This window comes from Euphorbia lathyris, chromosome 6, assembly GCF_963576675.1.
Source record: "Euphorbia lathyris chromosome 6, ddEupLath1.1, whole genome shotgun sequence".
In the NCBI taxonomy this organism is placed as follows: Eukaryota; Viridiplantae; Streptophyta; class Magnoliopsida; order Malpighiales; family Euphorbiaceae; genus Euphorbia; species Euphorbia lathyris.
The window spans coordinates 38,063,267-38,077,995 of NC_088915.1; the positions used below are offsets into that span (position 1 = coordinate 38,063,267).

At 35.9% G+C, this 14,729-nt stretch overlaps 1 protein-coding gene and 1 non-coding gene across 2 annotated transcripts; both read right to left on the reverse strand.

Moving 5' to 3' along the window:
• Nucleotides 1–1,679: 1,679 nt before the first annotated feature.
• On the reverse strand, nt 1,680–11,264 carry LOC136233656 ((S)-8-oxocitronellyl enol synthase ISY1). Its single transcript, XM_066023381.1, has 4 exons — nt 11,193–11,264; nt 10,824–10,893; nt 6,004–6,040; nt 1,680–2,766 (listed from the first exon to the last, which is right to left on the reverse strand). The coding sequence occupies exons 1-4, from the start codon at nt 11,262–11,264 to the stop codon at nt 1,680–1,682; spliced, it is 1,266 nt and encodes a 421-aa protein (XP_065879453.1).
• Nucleotides 11,265–14,256: 2,992 nt separating this feature from the next.
• On the reverse strand, nt 14,257–14,364 carry LOC136234454 (small nucleolar RNA R71). Its single transcript, XR_010691337.1, has one exon. It is a non-coding gene; the product is annotated as a small nucleolar RNA R71 (small nucleolar RNA).
• Between the last annotated feature and the right edge of the window lie 365 nt (nt 14,365–14,729).

A 14,729-nucleotide genomic window follows, 5' to 3' on the forward strand; every position in this document is an offset into this window, starting at 1 on the left:
ACCTATTGATGACAGATGAAGATGTTATGGAATTCATAGACATGTGAGATTATGATTTTTTTTAATCTTATGTTAAAATTACTATATGCTTTTTTTTTAAAATAAAAATACAAATGAAATTTTATTTTTATGGGCTAACAATATCAAGCTCCTTCTCAACCCTTTCTTTAAACCCTTGGAACATGTTAAATGCTTTATTTTTCATAAAATATACTTATACTACTTTGAGAAGTCATCAATGAAACTTATCATATATTTATGACCACTAATTGATGACTCTTCACGCAACCAAATAAATCAGAATGCACCAACTCGAGCGGCTCTTTTGCTCGATAATTGGAATCTTCATACGACAGTTAGTGTGCTTTCCCGAACTGGCATCAGACACATATAATGTCTTCTCGAACATCAAGTTGTGTAAATCCCTTTAGCATTGACTTCTTCATCATGACCTTCAACTTATGGTAGCTCACGTGTCCTAGACACGAATGCCACATATCGGTTGTCTCGTTCTTTCTAGCTATGTCTACATAGGTTGTTTGTGTTGACATTACGTAGACAGACTCAAGTCCGTCCCTCCATAATCAGTGTGCTAGTTATACTTAAAATTCGATATAACTTCACGTTGTTCGAACCAAATACCATATAGCTTCCTGATGATGTCAGTTGCGACAAGTTCTTCGTAATCCCAGGTACATGAAATACATTCTCTAGTTGCACTTCTTTAAAGTTGTATCGAGGAACAACCACCGTATTTTCAACATGTGTGATTGGTAGTTTGAAATTGTTTGCAGTGGTGACAACTCGTTCCCCTTTATACCTTGTCATGCTCGATAATGTTTTCTTTTCTGCAGTCATATGGTTAGAGCATCTGGAGTCCACTATCCAATCATCATTATAATTGTTAAATTTATTACTTATAGTGCTAAGTGCTAACTCATCTTGCGCATTTGCTTTGGAGGGCATGACTCTATCACATACCATTTGGCACTATAATTGCATATAAAGCTTCGACGTCTCAATCTTCCTCTCTTTTATTTTGAGAGTATGGATGTTACAACGTTTTTTCTGATTTTTTGTATGACAATCTCGAGCATAGTGACATCTTTTGTCAAAATGATCTCATTAATTGTTCTTGTACCGATGTGATTTCTCGTCCACTTGTTTATGGTTGTGGTAAGTTTCCCCTTGTTATCAACTCTCTTTTTGTTGCATTTTGCCATCGTTGTTGTTTCAACCTTTCGCTATTTTTGGATGTGGCGATCATCAACTTCAATACATATATAAAAATCGTTTCTTTTTTCTAACATGTGAAAATCATAAAGTATAATTTTGTTGGAAGAGTAACACATTTTTCAAAGTATCAAAACATAAAGCCACATAGTGTTTTTTTTTTACTTATCCTTATTATTATAATATAGAAAAAGAATGGATGGAGTGGAGTGCAGTGCAGTGTATACTCAATTATGTGAATTTGGAAACATTGAGTATATACCCTATACCCTCCATGTCCACCTCTATAGTACAAATTTGTGAGGCAATATATGGGTTGTAACAAAAACCCTTTAACAGTATAAAAAAAATGTGGAAAATACATATATATATATATATATATATAAAGATGAACATTTCCAAGGGTAAGATGACAAGTTATAATCATATATGATAAGGAGAAAGGATTAAGGTATTAAGTTAAGAGTTTTCATGGAATCAATCCAAAATAACATTGAGTCTAATGTCTTATATCTGATTCTAAAACCCAACCTATCAGCTTTATCTCTTTTAGCTAGCAGTTTAACTGGACATCTAAACAAAGCATCCAAAAAATCCCAATTTGCCAAATCTTCAATTTCAGATTCAACTAATCCTTTTTTAGCAACTATCTCTTTCCACACTTTCTTCTTATCATTCATTGCTTTTGCATACCAAAAATCATTCATAAACATCTCTTTACCCACTTTTACTTGTAATTTCTTACCAATAATTGACCATACCTCCTTCCAACTAAAACTTGTTCCATTAGTTGAATTAAAAGCCTCACCATACATTAATTCATCGTTAGCTGCCCAAATGTGTTGTTCCGCTACTAATCGAGCATCCGAACAATCAATGCAAACCTCTTCCCAACATTCCCTTGATCCTCCAAAAGTAAATGGAAGATTTAAGTACTTACAAATCGATCCGTAAACGCATAAACAACCCATTACATTATATAAACTTCTATTAGAATTACCTATGATCAACCCAGGCCTTATAACAGACCATGCTACTTTACTCTCAAGCCTTTCTTTCACTAAATCCTCTAATGCATAATAGAAGTTGCATCCATCTTTTACTCTTGGGAAATCCTCGTCGAATATCGTGTTTTCGCCTTTTTTGAAGGAGGTATAATGCTTAATTCCGGTCTGAATAGAAACATGCTTCAATGTATTATTGTTTGGTAGGATGAGATTCAAGGCATTGGACATCATTGCCAAGTTCTGGTCCAAACATTGTTTGGTATCTAGAGGAAATTGAGCAGCCCAAGTAATCCAAAACATATGAGTAACATTTTGTATAATAGATGATAGCTTTTTTTCTGTTTCTTGAGCATCTAATAAGTTACATGATATGAAAATGTAATTAGAATTTTGGATAGGAATGCTATCAAACCTTCTAGCTATACCGTAAACCTTCCATTTAGATTTCGAGATTAGAATTCTGACCAGCTCTCTCCCTACGAGTCCGGTAGCCCCGAAAATTACAGCAGATTTTGGTTTGCCATTGCTGCATTCTCTTGCTGCCAATGCCAATGCCATTGGTTATATAATGCAAAATGATGATCAGTTATATATATATAGTGGAAGGGTCAATTATTTGATGCAATGCAATTCCATATATTAAATTAAAAAAAGGTTGCTTATCTTATGGTATCAAAAAGCACATCCACATGCTGTGCCTGTGCCTTGGTTGCCGGAAGATTGTGATAATGTGCTGGCATGCAATCAACACTTTTTTATTTTATTTTATTTTCCTCAATTTTATACACTTTACTTAAATCCTGCTTTCACTATATATGGGAAGAAACAAGAAAATCAATGTCACATTTGGATTCAAATTCATAATATTATGAAAAATAAAAGGTTAGAGTTTTGTGTTTCGTGAATGGAGATTTACCAACTTTTGTGAAACTTAGTGGAGAATGGAGTGTGAGCTTCTGTTTATTTGGCTTTTCAACTACATCTCCTTCAAATTCATAATTAGAAACTAGTCTGTTTTTATTTTTTAATTCATTATTCTTTCTATGTTTCATTTCTAGTATTCCTAAATAATTATCTTCAGCAATTATATTTTGATTTTTTTTTTCAATGTTTTCCAGAATTGGTTGACTAGATGACTCTGACCGATTTGATGAATTGTATGTTTTTTTTATAACGAAAATTACATTAAATACAAAAGAAAACCCTCAACCCATCCCATATGAATTGAATGATTTTAATAACAGTATATTCGATAAATGTGTTACAAATAGTTTCTAAATTAAGGTATACCTAAGATATAATTTGGAAAAAAAGTAACCCTACTATTATGTTAATAACTTAATAGTAGCTTGATTGGATTGGAATGATAACTTAAAATTGGTCATAGAATTTGAGGTACAGTACAGTCTCTACTCTGAAATACAATTTTCATATAATTAAAGAATTGAGTCAAAGTTGCATGAATCAGGCCACTATTGTTGACTTGTTCTGCACATGTAACTTCAATGATGTAATAATTATACGGGAAAAAAATAAATATCTCGTGCTTTAGTACATTCAAATATGATTTGTAAATACCGTTTTGAAGTTTCTTCCCATTTTCTTTTGTTTCTTAAACCCTTTATGGGATGTTTATTAGAGGAGATAAAAAAAACGAGATGAGTTATCTCATATTTGTTTTACAGATAGGTTAGGAAGATAAGAGAGGGATATAAGTCTTATCCCTCAAATCCTATACCTAAAAGGGGTGGTATAATTAAGGATGTGAGATAAGCTCCTGCGATTTTAATAGGATGGAAAAGTTCATGTTATCCCTCAAATTAATGTTATGTAGTTTAAAAAAGATTAAAATAGTAAAATGTATTATTCTATCTTTATCCATATCCCACATACCAAACATTGAATAATAATTCTCAACTATCATATTTTTATCCTTATCCCAACCATTTATTTCTATCCCTATTCCAACCTTTATCATTATCCTTATCCCAATAGAATACCAAACGTCCCGTTATAGTTAAACGAATTTAACAAGAACGAAAACATTTTATTTTCTCCGTAGTTTATTAGATCATTTCCTTTTCTGTATATAGATTTATGAAAAGTATGTGATTTATAGTTATTTATTTATTTATTTTAAGACTTCATTCTATAGCTTTTATTATCCTTTGTGAATCTTGTACTGACTTTAGTCTTATCACCAGCTCGCTAAACTTGTCCATAAAAGTAGATTAGCTCTCTGAACTTTATAAGTGTCTCATCAGCTCCCTAAACTTGCTTATTCTGTAACAACGGAATACATAAATTTATTAAACCTAAATTCTAAAATACATCTTCATCTATTCGAGGTGTAATTTTTTTTCTTCTCCTACCTTTGAACCTGATACAGTATTGTTTAATTGGACCGTAAGTTAAAAAGCTTTTACTTTATACCGAAATCAGCATACGCACCTGCCCAATCAAGGCCCATTGACGAACCTAGCTTCGTTCAAAACACTGACTTTCGGTTAGATAACATCTCTTTGGTAGCTGTCTGAAGGTGACACGTGGACCAATAGGAACGCTGGATTTCAAAGGCACGCTCCCCAAGTTCACATTTATTTTCGAACAGAAATATAGGGTCAAAAGACCAATCCAATGATGCCACGTGTCTAGGTACACAACATTTTGCCTATAAATAGCTTGGAACTCAGTTGTCATAGGTACATCATTTCTTAACTAAACTCTTTACTTCATTGCATAAAGTTAGTCTAGTACTTCTCCAAATATCTACTGACTTTAGCATCGAAGAGGATTTGCCGGACCTCCAGCCCATTTTCTGACAGTTGTTCATTGATTCAGGTCATCGGAAGCCATTAGGGAGCAAATTATCTGAAGAAGGATATTATTTGGTGTGGTGAGCATAGAATGCTTTTCGTTAAAATATGGTTCAAGATTAGAGTTCGGTCATTAATCATGTCATTCAGCCCTACAATGCAGTCAACCATTTATTCAACTCAATCAACGGGTTGAAGATATTCCTGGAACTTCTTCAACATTTCACGTGGCCTGGTTGATTCCTGGAATCATCCACTTTCGCCACTAATAGTTACGCCAAATTTGGACCAATGAATTGATGTTTGCTTAGGATCGTTAGATCCTGAGCAACGCAATTTCATGGATGGGCTAACTAGACAACTGATATATAACATGAGATCTATTCAAGAATCTATGAACATTTTCCGGGCGGAACACGCTACGTAAATGGAAGTTATGGGTGTGGAGCTGAAGGAAGCAAGAGATGCTGAAAGGTATGGTGATGGAAGTGGATCAATTACTTGTTCTATGGGACATCATGTTGTACCCACATGTCCTAGGAAGTGAGAGATTTCTGAGGAATCTCAGCCTGAGGTGTTTAGAGGAAGATCTAAAGAAAGACTGAAAAGCCCTTCACATAGAAGGCGTCATCACTCACCTTCACCTAACAAACATATTCCAAAGCAAGGAGAATCTCGACCCCTAAAACGGTGTATGGGTGCTTATCTAGATCTCCTGAATATCGCGATCGCAAACCACCGAAGCAAAAAGAAAGTGAATCTTCCTTAAAAGAGGGAGTTTATAATCTCATATAGAGTGAGCTTCAGCACGTGATGAAGGACGAGGGGTTATAGTCTAGGATGCTGGAAACCACTGACATTGATACACCTTCAAGTGCTGAAATAATGAGTCATCCGATACCAAGAGGTTTCAAGTACCCACTGCTCAAAGATTACAACGGCCTGACTGATCCAACTTTGCATGTAAAGAATTTCTTGAGAGCTCTACAAACCACAATAGCGAATGATGCACTCATGTGTCGATTATTTTCAACAACATTGAGGGATTCGACCGCTTAATGGTATGATCAACTCCTATCAGGATTTATTCGGTCTTTTAAGCAAATGTCTAAGGAATTTGCAGATCATTTTAGCACCTCTATTCTTGAAAGTAAAACAATACAAGATCTCAATCATTTGGTACAAGAGATTAGCGAGTCTTTGAAGGAGTGGGTTGAACGGTTCTTAAGAGTGGCCATCCAGATCAAACATCTGAATGTTAATAGGGTTGTAGAGGCTATGGCAAGTAATTACCGAATCAAGGATTTATCCAATGAGCTTACCACCCGCGGACCGAAGAATTTTTCCTGATTTAATATGGAGAGCTCGTGACTTCGTTAAGTGGGATGGCCATAAGTTAAATCCTTTGCTCAAGGACATGTTAAGTTCGGTTCATCAGCCGAAAGAATCTAAAAGTGACATGAGCAGGGAGGATAATAAGCAATTTAAAGATCATTCAGATCAAAGTTATACCCCATAAACACTCCTCGAAAATAAATCATCTACTGGGTGGAGTCAAACAGGAAACACATTCAATATCCCCTGAAGCTGAAATCTTCCGATCGAAGACATAACGACCAGTATTATGAATTTCACAAGTCTGAAGGTCATGATACCAAAGACTATAGACAGTTGGCTGTGGAGTCAAATAAAATGGCAGAAGCTGGAAAGTTAGACAAGTTTTTAAAGAATGCTATTAAGTCAAAAGATTCCAAAGGAAAGCAGCACAAAGAAAAGGCTCCTAGAGGAGTCATTAATGTGATTGCTGGGGGACCTAAGGAGGATCGTTCGGCAAAGAGAAGAAGAATCCATAATGACTAAAACAGAATTGCTAAATCAAAATCTGAATTCTCTTTTGGTAGTTTTACGCGACAGGCACATAACAATGCCTTAGTAATTGGAATTCTGTTGGAGGAATTAAAAGTCAGAAGAGTATTCATTGATACAGGAAGTTCTGTCAACATCGTTACGTGTAAAGCCTATAAAGCACTATGCCTTGATCATGACAGACTTGTTCCAACTTTATCACCACCGGTAGGAATATCAGGACATTCGGTGCCCCTCTTAGGCAGTGCACAGATGGTTGTCTCTATAGGGGATGGTCTAATTAATTTGAGACACGGTTTTATTTGTCCCAGTTGATAAATAAATGAAGCCAACATCTAGGACAAATGAATTTTGACCAATCGTTTTGGAGGAACAAGATTGGAATGGAGTGATCTAATTGCATGTTATGTGTGATTTCCCTAACTTGTTTGTTCATATTGACTTTCATTTTCTTTACATGCAAATCGAGTTATAATAAAGTCATTAAGTCATACCATTTAGAGTGTTGCATCCTAACCAATTTTGACAACCATTCTAGTGTTAATAGACTTAAGAAACGTCTTTATTTTCCAAAAGTGAGAAAAAGAGTCGACCCAATTTGGAGTCATACCCAATCAATATGCATATTATTTATATCGTGACATATATTTTACGTCTTTACCTAGTCGCAGAATTTGTGAGTCATATTTCTTGTTGTCAATCATTTATCCCGTGTACCTTCAACATGGTTGAGTCAGTAGACACACTAAGTATATTGTCTGTACATAACGTCTATGTATCTTAAAATACACCATTGTGTTGTCCGTATTTTGATTCAAAATTTACCATTTGGCACATACCACGTATGTCGTCTTTCCGTCTTATTTTGTGTCTAGAGTCGGTAAGACGTACCAAGTGTGTCGAATTTCCCCATAAAGTGTCAGTATTTGAAAAAGTATGTCGTTGTGTTGTTCGTGAGTCGAGTTTGAGTTAACAATGGCTAGATATGTACATGGACGCGGGTACCCGTCCAACCCACTGGTCTCTTATTTGTGGACACTAGCAAGTATACTAGGTCTATTGTAGTTGGGTAAAGCCAAGTTTCATTTCCACAGGGATTGAGTTAAGATCAAGAACAGTTACCTTAATCACTAGACAGAATAAAGTTGATTGTAGTGTAGTGAACATGCAGTAAAATAAGGAAACAATGATAGTGTAAGCTAAATATCGATTGGGAAATAGCTGCTGGTCTAGCTCTACGCCGACATCAATTTCTCATATAACTAATCCAATAAAATAGGCATCTTTAAGGTTCCTGGCTTGAGTCTCTCCTTCTAAGATCACTACGGTCAGGTGTCCCTTTTTCCATAGGTTCTAAGAACAATGCTTAACTAGGTATCCTCGTGTTAAGTTGTTCCAGGGTTAAGAACAAGGAGCATTCGTAAAGAAACCTCAACATGTGGTGATATTCGTGTCCGTCCAACACAACATGCAGCAAATGGTTATTTCCATAAATCAGAAGCAAGGTCATGTCATCCCTTTTTACTAGCATTTAGACATGATCAATATTTAAAACATTCCATACACCATTTGAAAGCCATTCATTGATTAAAGATGCTTCATTGATAGATTAGAAATACTTACAATCACCATTTATGGCTGGTTAGACCGGCAACAAGTATACTACTCACTCATTTCCATGAGTGAACAGGATGTTCGTGCCCAGAAATACTTAAAAACAGAAACTTGAAAAGAAAGTTAAAAGAGTGGCTACTGGTAATGATAAACTTCACCTACTATAAAGTTAACTATTTATAGGGTGAATATTTTAACCCTAAATAGTAAGGGTAGAATAGTACTTAAACCAAAAACACAAAAAGAACATTACATCACAACCATCTATTTCATCTTGGTACAAAAAGGTAGTCTCCCACGTTTCATTCTCCCATTGGTCCATGCTCAACCTGTGTGTTTATCTGAAACCAGCCAGTCCGACCCGTTTCGTTGCTGAATGTGTATTTTCGCACTACTCTACAACTATTCAAGAGGAATCCTTGTGAACTGTTATTTCTAGTTGTTTCCGTCCATTCTTGATGGAAACTTGGGTCTTGTTAGCCCTTTTCCATGACTGATCTGCCTCACAATCTTGTCTATCTTGCTCGCATCACCCACCCAGGCTCATATCCCTTCGGCCGGGCTTAGGCATTGAAAATTGATCATAGGCCCAAGCCGGCCTAGTCCGCTAAAGCCTGCCTATTTTTTAGGCTGGGTTGGGATGGACAAAAATAGCACGGGCCGATCTAGCCCACCCCGTCTATTAATATTAATTATTAATTTTTATATTTATATATTAAATATTTAATTTTAAGTATAAATTTTATTTTTTATAATTAAAAATTATGTATATATTTTTTAGGTGGACTTATATGAGTTGGGCTTGAGATTTGATTTTTAAGCCCAAGCCCGCCTAAATTAATAGTGGGCAAGACTGGGCTTGGACTACGTATTTTTACATGAAATCATGGTTGGCCCAAGCCGAGCCCAGTCTAGTCCGACCCATAGACAGGTTTAACTATGGCACATACTACGTATGTCATCCATCATGTCTTGCTTCTACCTCAGTAGACATACCACATATGTCGTGATGTCTCATAATGCGTTGTATTCTTTTCAAGTTACAATACCATCAAAAAGTTTCATGTTGTGGGTATTCACACGCTTCGCCCGGATAGTAAGGTGTGCTCAAAATGTTTATCAAAATAAAGGTCGTAGGTTTCATCTAACGTGTGTTATATTCCGAAAGAACTTCTACTACTTCACTTATGTCGATCCCTGAACAAAAAATAGATGTTTTTTCATTGTGTAAAAAGATTTCAGAGATATTCCCATGCGATTTTCTGTTGGTCCCTAATATGGCAGATTAGTTCTAAAAGGGGAGTGAATAGAACTAATGGGTAATTTAAAACCTTTAGAAAATTTTCTCTTTTAAGTCACTTGCAACACAGAGGAAACTCTCGAAATTAGAGGCAACTTCAGTCTATTGAGGTTTCAATCTACTAATTAAGATTGATTCTACTTCTGAAACTTACAATCAGAGGACAACTCTTCTATCGGAGCTTCTGAAGATCTCTTAGATAGATGATTTATATGTTATGCACTTAGTAATCAGAGTGATATATATATATATGAGAGCATGTAATATCATAAGAAGTAAAAGGGGGTATAAGGGAAAGAAGTTACTCGGCAAATTTATACTGGTTCGACCTTCTGCCTACGTTCAATCCTCAGAATACCTTTTTCCGAGTTTTAATCCACTAGAGAACTCTTTCAAAGATAGAGCACAAAACCTTTTACACAATAGACTAAGCTTGAGTAAAGTACCATCCTTTACTACAACACTCAACTATCACACTCATTGATACCTATAACTGAAGCTACAACAGAGCTTCTGATTTTACAATAGAAAGGTTCCAATAAAAATATTGATATGAACTAATCTTTCTCTATGTGATTACATGAATATGAAATTTCTTGTGTATTTTTTCTTTGCTCTTGTTTTTCACTTTTGCAATATATCTATTTTTTGCTTGATGATCAGTTGTGAAAATAAAGCTTGGACTTGGCTTTTATAGGTGGAGCATTCAAACTTGTCGTTTAAATTAGAAGGTAGTCGTTGCGAAGGAACAACTTATGTTCTTCTCTAGATGGTCTGACTTGTTGCGCCCATGTTGCCATTTAAGGAAATATTCGTTTCAATATTCAGAGGACTATTGGACGTTGAGAAGCGCGTGTGTGGCCGATCGACCACCACATGCAAAATTCCCGAATTTTTCTTTAAACACAACGATGGCAGCAACACAAAATAGTAAATAAAACAAATTGCAATTAATAAAGGTAGGCTTTTAAACCCTTCAGAAGTTACCTTCTGGGATGTTATTTATCCAAATTTGTTGAGATGTGGAGTCATGAGTGCAATCGAACAGACCCTCAAACTGAACCAGAATCCAAGCACAGTGAATGGAACTTTTGTTAAATAGAAAATGTATTTAAACCAACCCAAATAGCTTTAAATATGATTTGAAACCTTCAATTGCAATGAGCAATGTGAAACTCTCAAACTTGTGTCTTATTCAAGTGACTAGAAATAGGAATAATGAATTCCTTTCTCAAAAAATCATCTCCTTTTTTCTGTATCTTTCAAACTTTCCTTCTTTTCTGCTTTCCATTCTCTGTATTTTTTTACTAGAAAAAGTAACTCCCCCTTTAGAAAACCGTTTCTGACTCTATTTACGTTCTTTTTCCCACTATTCTCTTCAACTACTCCTGTAGTGGGGACATAGTGGATAATTTTCTGGAAAACCATCGTGGTAGCCAATTGGCTACCACGTGTGGCCGATCGGCCATAGACATGTACATGGGACAGATTTAACCTTATATAAAACGATAAAATTTTTGGAAGAAGATCAATGGATGATCGACCATTGGTTGTAGCCGGTCGGCCACAACCTGTAGCCGAACGACTACACCTTTGAAGGAAAAATCATTTTCTATTACAAAGTGGATCGGGTTCTAGCTCGTGATTCCGTATGACGTGATGTGAGGTCCACCTGTAATATCATGTGCATAAACAACATAATCACATCATTAGGATCAGAAAAATTCGTGCTCACAGTCGTGTGGGAATATCCACACGGCGTGTGGATTAAAAAAAGAGGAAGAGACTTTTTTATCCACATGGCGTGTGAGCTCTATTTCCACACATTTTAGCCATCTCTTACCCTCGTTGTGTCATCCTTTTGCTTGGCTTCTCCCACTACCCGTTTTCCTCACGAACTGATTTAGGTATAGAAGCATGTTCTTTAACCTTGCTTCTATAGGATAATTACATGGTGGCACGTGGACATTCAGGATTGAACCACGTGAACTATACATTTGCTTTTGTAAATTATTTTAGGGAAAATTATAAAATTACGTCAAATGGGAGACTCATTTACATATTTAATCCATTTACTCAACCTACTACATATCTAGACTATTTTTGTGTGACTTTCCTAAAATACCCTTAATATATATAACACTTAGAAATTTTTTAGCGTTTCTTCTTTCTCTCTTCCGTCTGACTTCGCAGATTTCACAATATGCGAAGATAATGTTTGGTTCAGTAAATGCTTTTAATTCACAGATTTCGCAATATGCGTAGTCTGCGAAGATAAAAGACGTGTTTTTAAGCATTTTTATCTTCGTAGACTTCTCATATATATAGCGAAATTTGCGAAGTGGTATATAACAAAAAAGGCATAACAACAAGGAAATTTAACATTAAAATCATAAGGTTATCAAAATTTACAACAAGATTGCAACAACAACATTAAAATCATAACATTATCAAAATTTACAACAAGATTGTCACAATAACAACATTAAAATCATTTCAAAGTCAATATGACCAATCTTGATGGGAATTTCTTCCTGTATCAGAAGAGAAACCAAGAAAAATTTCTCCTCTGCATCCCAGTACACCGCCTTTGATGCGAGTAAAAGGAGAAAATAAAAGAGGATGAACATTCATGGAAAAGAGCTTCAAAGTCTTAGTTTTCAACCAGAATTGGAAGAAACAGGTAGAAATAGTTCGAAGCAGGAATCCTCACAAGCAGCCTTTCAGTAGAACAGAACAGCTTAAACAACGGTATTGATGGGTCATTTGGAAGGAAACAGATAAACGTGCGGGTCGAGCAAGCTATAGGAGAGAGAAAGAGAGATAAACGTGGAAAGCAAGACAACTTCCATCTTGCGCCAAGTGTAGGAGGATTGTTTACTTGTCCTTGTATTTACTTTTTGTGACTTTTTACCCTTGTAATTAGGGTTGATGTTAGGAAGGGGGGTATATATAGGAAAGGAATCTTATTGTAAGCAGACCTCGTTTTCCGCCACCATCGGTTTTTATTCTCTGTTTTTATATTTTCTGTCGGAAGAATGTTTTTGGGAAGAACAAGCTGTTCACTCATGATAATGAGTGAGTAATCCTTTTTACAGGCCTAGCCAGCCATTTAAACGGTGACTGTAAGTATCTTTTATTAATTAATGAAGTATTCCTATCCATGATTGAGTGTTATTAGTATGCTTAAAGAATAGATTAAGATCAAGTCTATTTTATGGTTACCGAAGATGGAACGACGGTGCTCCGACGTAATGGAAACAGCTAATCGGCATATGTTGTAGTGGACGGACACGAAAACTACCATATATTGGGGTTTCTTTATGAATGCTTCATGTTGCTTAGCGCTTGTTTGTATGTTAGCACAAGGACACTTGGTTAATATTACTCACTTAGAATCTTTGGAAATGGGACACCGGACCTTAGTGACCGATGAGGGAGAGACCCAACTCAGGAAAATAGATCTACTTCACTAAATGATAAAAGTTAGGCACAATTGTTCGTAGGCGTATGGCTAGGTCTGTGCCTGTACATCTTGATTTCATTCCATTTATTACTTTTTAGTTATTGTTTATGTTAAGTTTGATATTATTCACCCTCTCAAGATCTATATCTAACACTTAAGGCAACTTATTCCTCTCACTAAAGTTCAATCCCTGTGGAATACGACACTTGGTTTTACTAAATACTGCATATGACCTAGTACACCTGCTAGCGTCCATATTTAACATACCAAGTTTTTGGCGCCGTTGCCGGGGATTGTTTAAACTGAAGTTTGGAAGAATTTGTATGCTTATTTCGTTACCTGATAACCACCTGTTTACCCAGTTTTTGTATTTCGATTGCTAGTTTTGTATGCGAAGAGCAGGTATTCCTATCCTTCCTGTAGACATTGAGATAGAGAGAACATACAGAAGAAGGAGAAGACTACTCAGACAAGCTAGACGAAATCAGAATGGATCGCGAAATCGAAATACCAAATCAGAGACAGGGTGAGAACCATGAGGAAGGTCATGGTGAAAACAACAATAACAATAATGGTAACCAGAGGTTGCGGATGAAGGATTACTCCAGACCATCCCCTGAAGGCCATTGGTCATGCATCGTCATACCAAACGAAGGCAATCACATGTTTGAAGTGAAAGCTTCAATGATTCAGATGTTACAGACAGCTGTGCAGTTTGGGGGATACCCAAACGAAGATCCAAATGCTCACATCCAAGATTTCATCACAATGTGCAACACATTCCGCACTCATAGAAATGATAGTGATGAGGTTATCCAGCTCAAACTGTTTCCCTTTTCTTTGAAGGATAAAGCGAGGAATTGGTTGAAGAATCTCCAACCAGGATCTATCACGAACTGGGAGGAAATGGCTACCCTGTTCCTGATGAAATATTTTCCTCCCAGACAAGAAATCAAGTTGAGGAATGAAGTCTCACATTTTTTTTCAAGAAGAGGACGAATCCTTATCTGAAGCATGGGAGAGGTATAAAGAACTGTTGAGAAGAGTACCGAATCATGGCATACCTATGTGGATGCAAGTTCAGAACTTCTATAATGGAGTGACCAACGCATACAAGATACAAATTGAATCTGTTGCCAATGGAAATCCGGAGGAACTAGAACCTCAAGCATTGTACGAGCTAATTGAAAGAGTGATCAAATTGGTAACCGAACCGAAAACCAAAAATCCGAACCGGAAAAAGCGGTTAACCGAACCGGTGGTTTTTAATGGTTTAAAAAATAGACTGGTATCGGTTTCGGTTTCGGGTTAGAGTGTTCAAAAACAACGGTTAACGGTTAACCAAACCATTTAATAAATATATATTTTTAAAAAATTAATATATTATATACATATATTATAACTATTAATATACTGTACTTTAAAAA